This window comes from Limulus polyphemus, unplaced genomic scaffold (assembly GCF_000517525.1).
Source record: "Limulus polyphemus unplaced genomic scaffold, Limulus_polyphemus-2.1.2 Scaffold4789, whole genome shotgun sequence".
Lineage (NCBI taxonomy): Eukaryota > Metazoa > Arthropoda > Merostomata > Xiphosura > Limulidae > Limulus > Limulus polyphemus.
The window spans coordinates 20,323-22,293 of NW_013670399.1; the positions used below are offsets into that span (position 1 = coordinate 20,323).

Genomic DNA, 1,971 nt, shown 5'->3' on the forward strand with positions numbered 1-1,971 from the left:
CAATGTATCATTCGGGTTATTTTGCTAGATATTGGACTTTTTCTAAAAATCGTAACAACTAGCCCCGGTCTCCCCTACATTATGTTCTTCAAAATATGAAATTTTGGCATATTAGAAATCATTTGTAAGCAGCAGAGTGTGTAACACTTATTTTAAATGTCACTGACTGTTTTTTCTTTTCTATGAAATAAATCTAAAATAATTTACTTCAGTACCATATACATATATACTCATTATACAGGTTTATTAGCATCCTCCAAGAAATATTTACCTTTCTGTGCAAGCAACTAACAATGTGAAAAAAAAAATGTTTATCATGCTTTCAACATGCTGCTATTTACAGAAAAGCAGATAATTTAGGGAACTTTTCAGAAGCTTCAAAACCAAGATTATTTCTCTGAATCATCATTTAAATCATTACTACGTCTACTCCTTTAAACACATAGTAAACTGTCCACTGCTTTAAAGAGAGAGTAAACTGTCTACTACTTTAAACACAGAACAAACTTGCTACTGCTTCAAACACACAAAACTGTCCACTGTTTTAAACACATAACAAATTGTCAACAATTTCATTAGAGAGATAATTGTCCAATACTGCTACTGTACGTAAAACAAATCTATTTTAAAAGATGTGTTTAGTAACTGCTACTTTTATTACATACATATTAAAACTGGTACAAACAAGTTTATCTTGTTTTTAACCATGTTACTTCATACATTACTATACTAAACTGACTAATGAAATATGGTATTGCCACTACGTGTTCACCCAAGTGATGAAGACTGACAAAAGTAGTTCCATGTGTTACATTTAAACAGATTGGGTAGGCTCAGGGATCTTAGCACACACTGACTGAACTTAGTCTTTCAAATCCCATAGTGAAATGCTGTACATTACTGTATTATTATATATCTATTAGCAACATATCTCCATATGATCTATCTTCTAGGCTGCCATACTGCCAGATTATGTAAGCAATAAACAATGGATGTGTGGCTATGTAAGAAAACAGTGACCACAATAAAACATTATAACTTGTCCTGGAAGTAACATGGCTAGACAAATGTTACATTCTATTATATTTTGGTTGTCAACAAAACTTACAAACTTGTCCCAGCCCTGTTGACATTTAATCACAGATGTTTATTTTACAAATGAAGTATGCTGTGTGAAAATTATTGTTTGCCCCCCCCCTCAACCCTACCCCTATATGAATGTCCCCCCAACCCTTTTAATAACTAAGTAAGTGTTATAGTTCCATATCTTTTGTTTCATAATCAGAGAAATCACTCATTGAGCTTTCACTACTGGAAGAGTCATCGTCTTGTTTCCTCAGAGCTTCTTCTGTTGCAAATTTCCTGACATAATCTGTAACAGAAAATGAATTCAGGTTATAATTTATCTATCTATATACTACTAAAACTCTGAGATTGTTTGTTTGTTAGCTTGTCTGTAATTAAATACAGCAAAAACGGTGCACAATAGTGCCATATTTGTAATGAAATGAGAATAGAAACAGAATAAAACAAGTTTAGTTAAAATCGGGACACGGGTTACTGAGTTAGCGCCATTTTTCAGGTCACTTTTATGAAGATTTCTAGCATGAGTAATTTTACATTACACTACCATTCGCTCTCTTTACGAAACTTCATCGAGCCATGGGTTACTGAGTTAGCGCCGTTTTTTGGGTCACTTTTATGAAAATTTCTAGCATGAGTAATTTTACATCACAATTACGTTTGCGCTCTTTATGAAACTTCTTCGTTCAAATCTATTTCCCTGTCAATGTTCCCATCTTCATTAAAAGGCGCAAGATGACAAAAACAAGATCTTGAAGAATTTCTCAATAATGTGTCTTGGTTATGGTAGGTAATTTGAAGAAAAAATGTAAGTGCTACTGTTTCTTATTTGTAGAAGTTTTACGAGGAAAGCCCACAACATAATGAACTAATTCATCACAATACCTG

General features: G+C 33.0%; 1 protein-coding gene across 3 annotated transcripts in view; it reads right to left on the reverse strand.

Moving 5' to 3' along the window:
• Positions 1-635: 635 nt before the first annotated feature.
• Positions 636-1,971, reverse strand: part of LOC106471686 (ubiquitin-conjugating enzyme E2 H-like) — a 27,573-nt gene continuing 26,237 nt past the window's right edge. For all 3 annotated transcript variants that reach the window (XM_022400293.1, XM_022400292.1, XM_022400291.1), the window contains exon 7: positions 636-1,372. In XM_022400293.1, the coding sequence (XP_022256001.1) occupies positions 1,254-1,372 (119 nt within the window). In that variant the 3' untranslated portion in view covers positions 636-1,253. The remainder of the gene's footprint in view (positions 1,373-1,971) is intronic.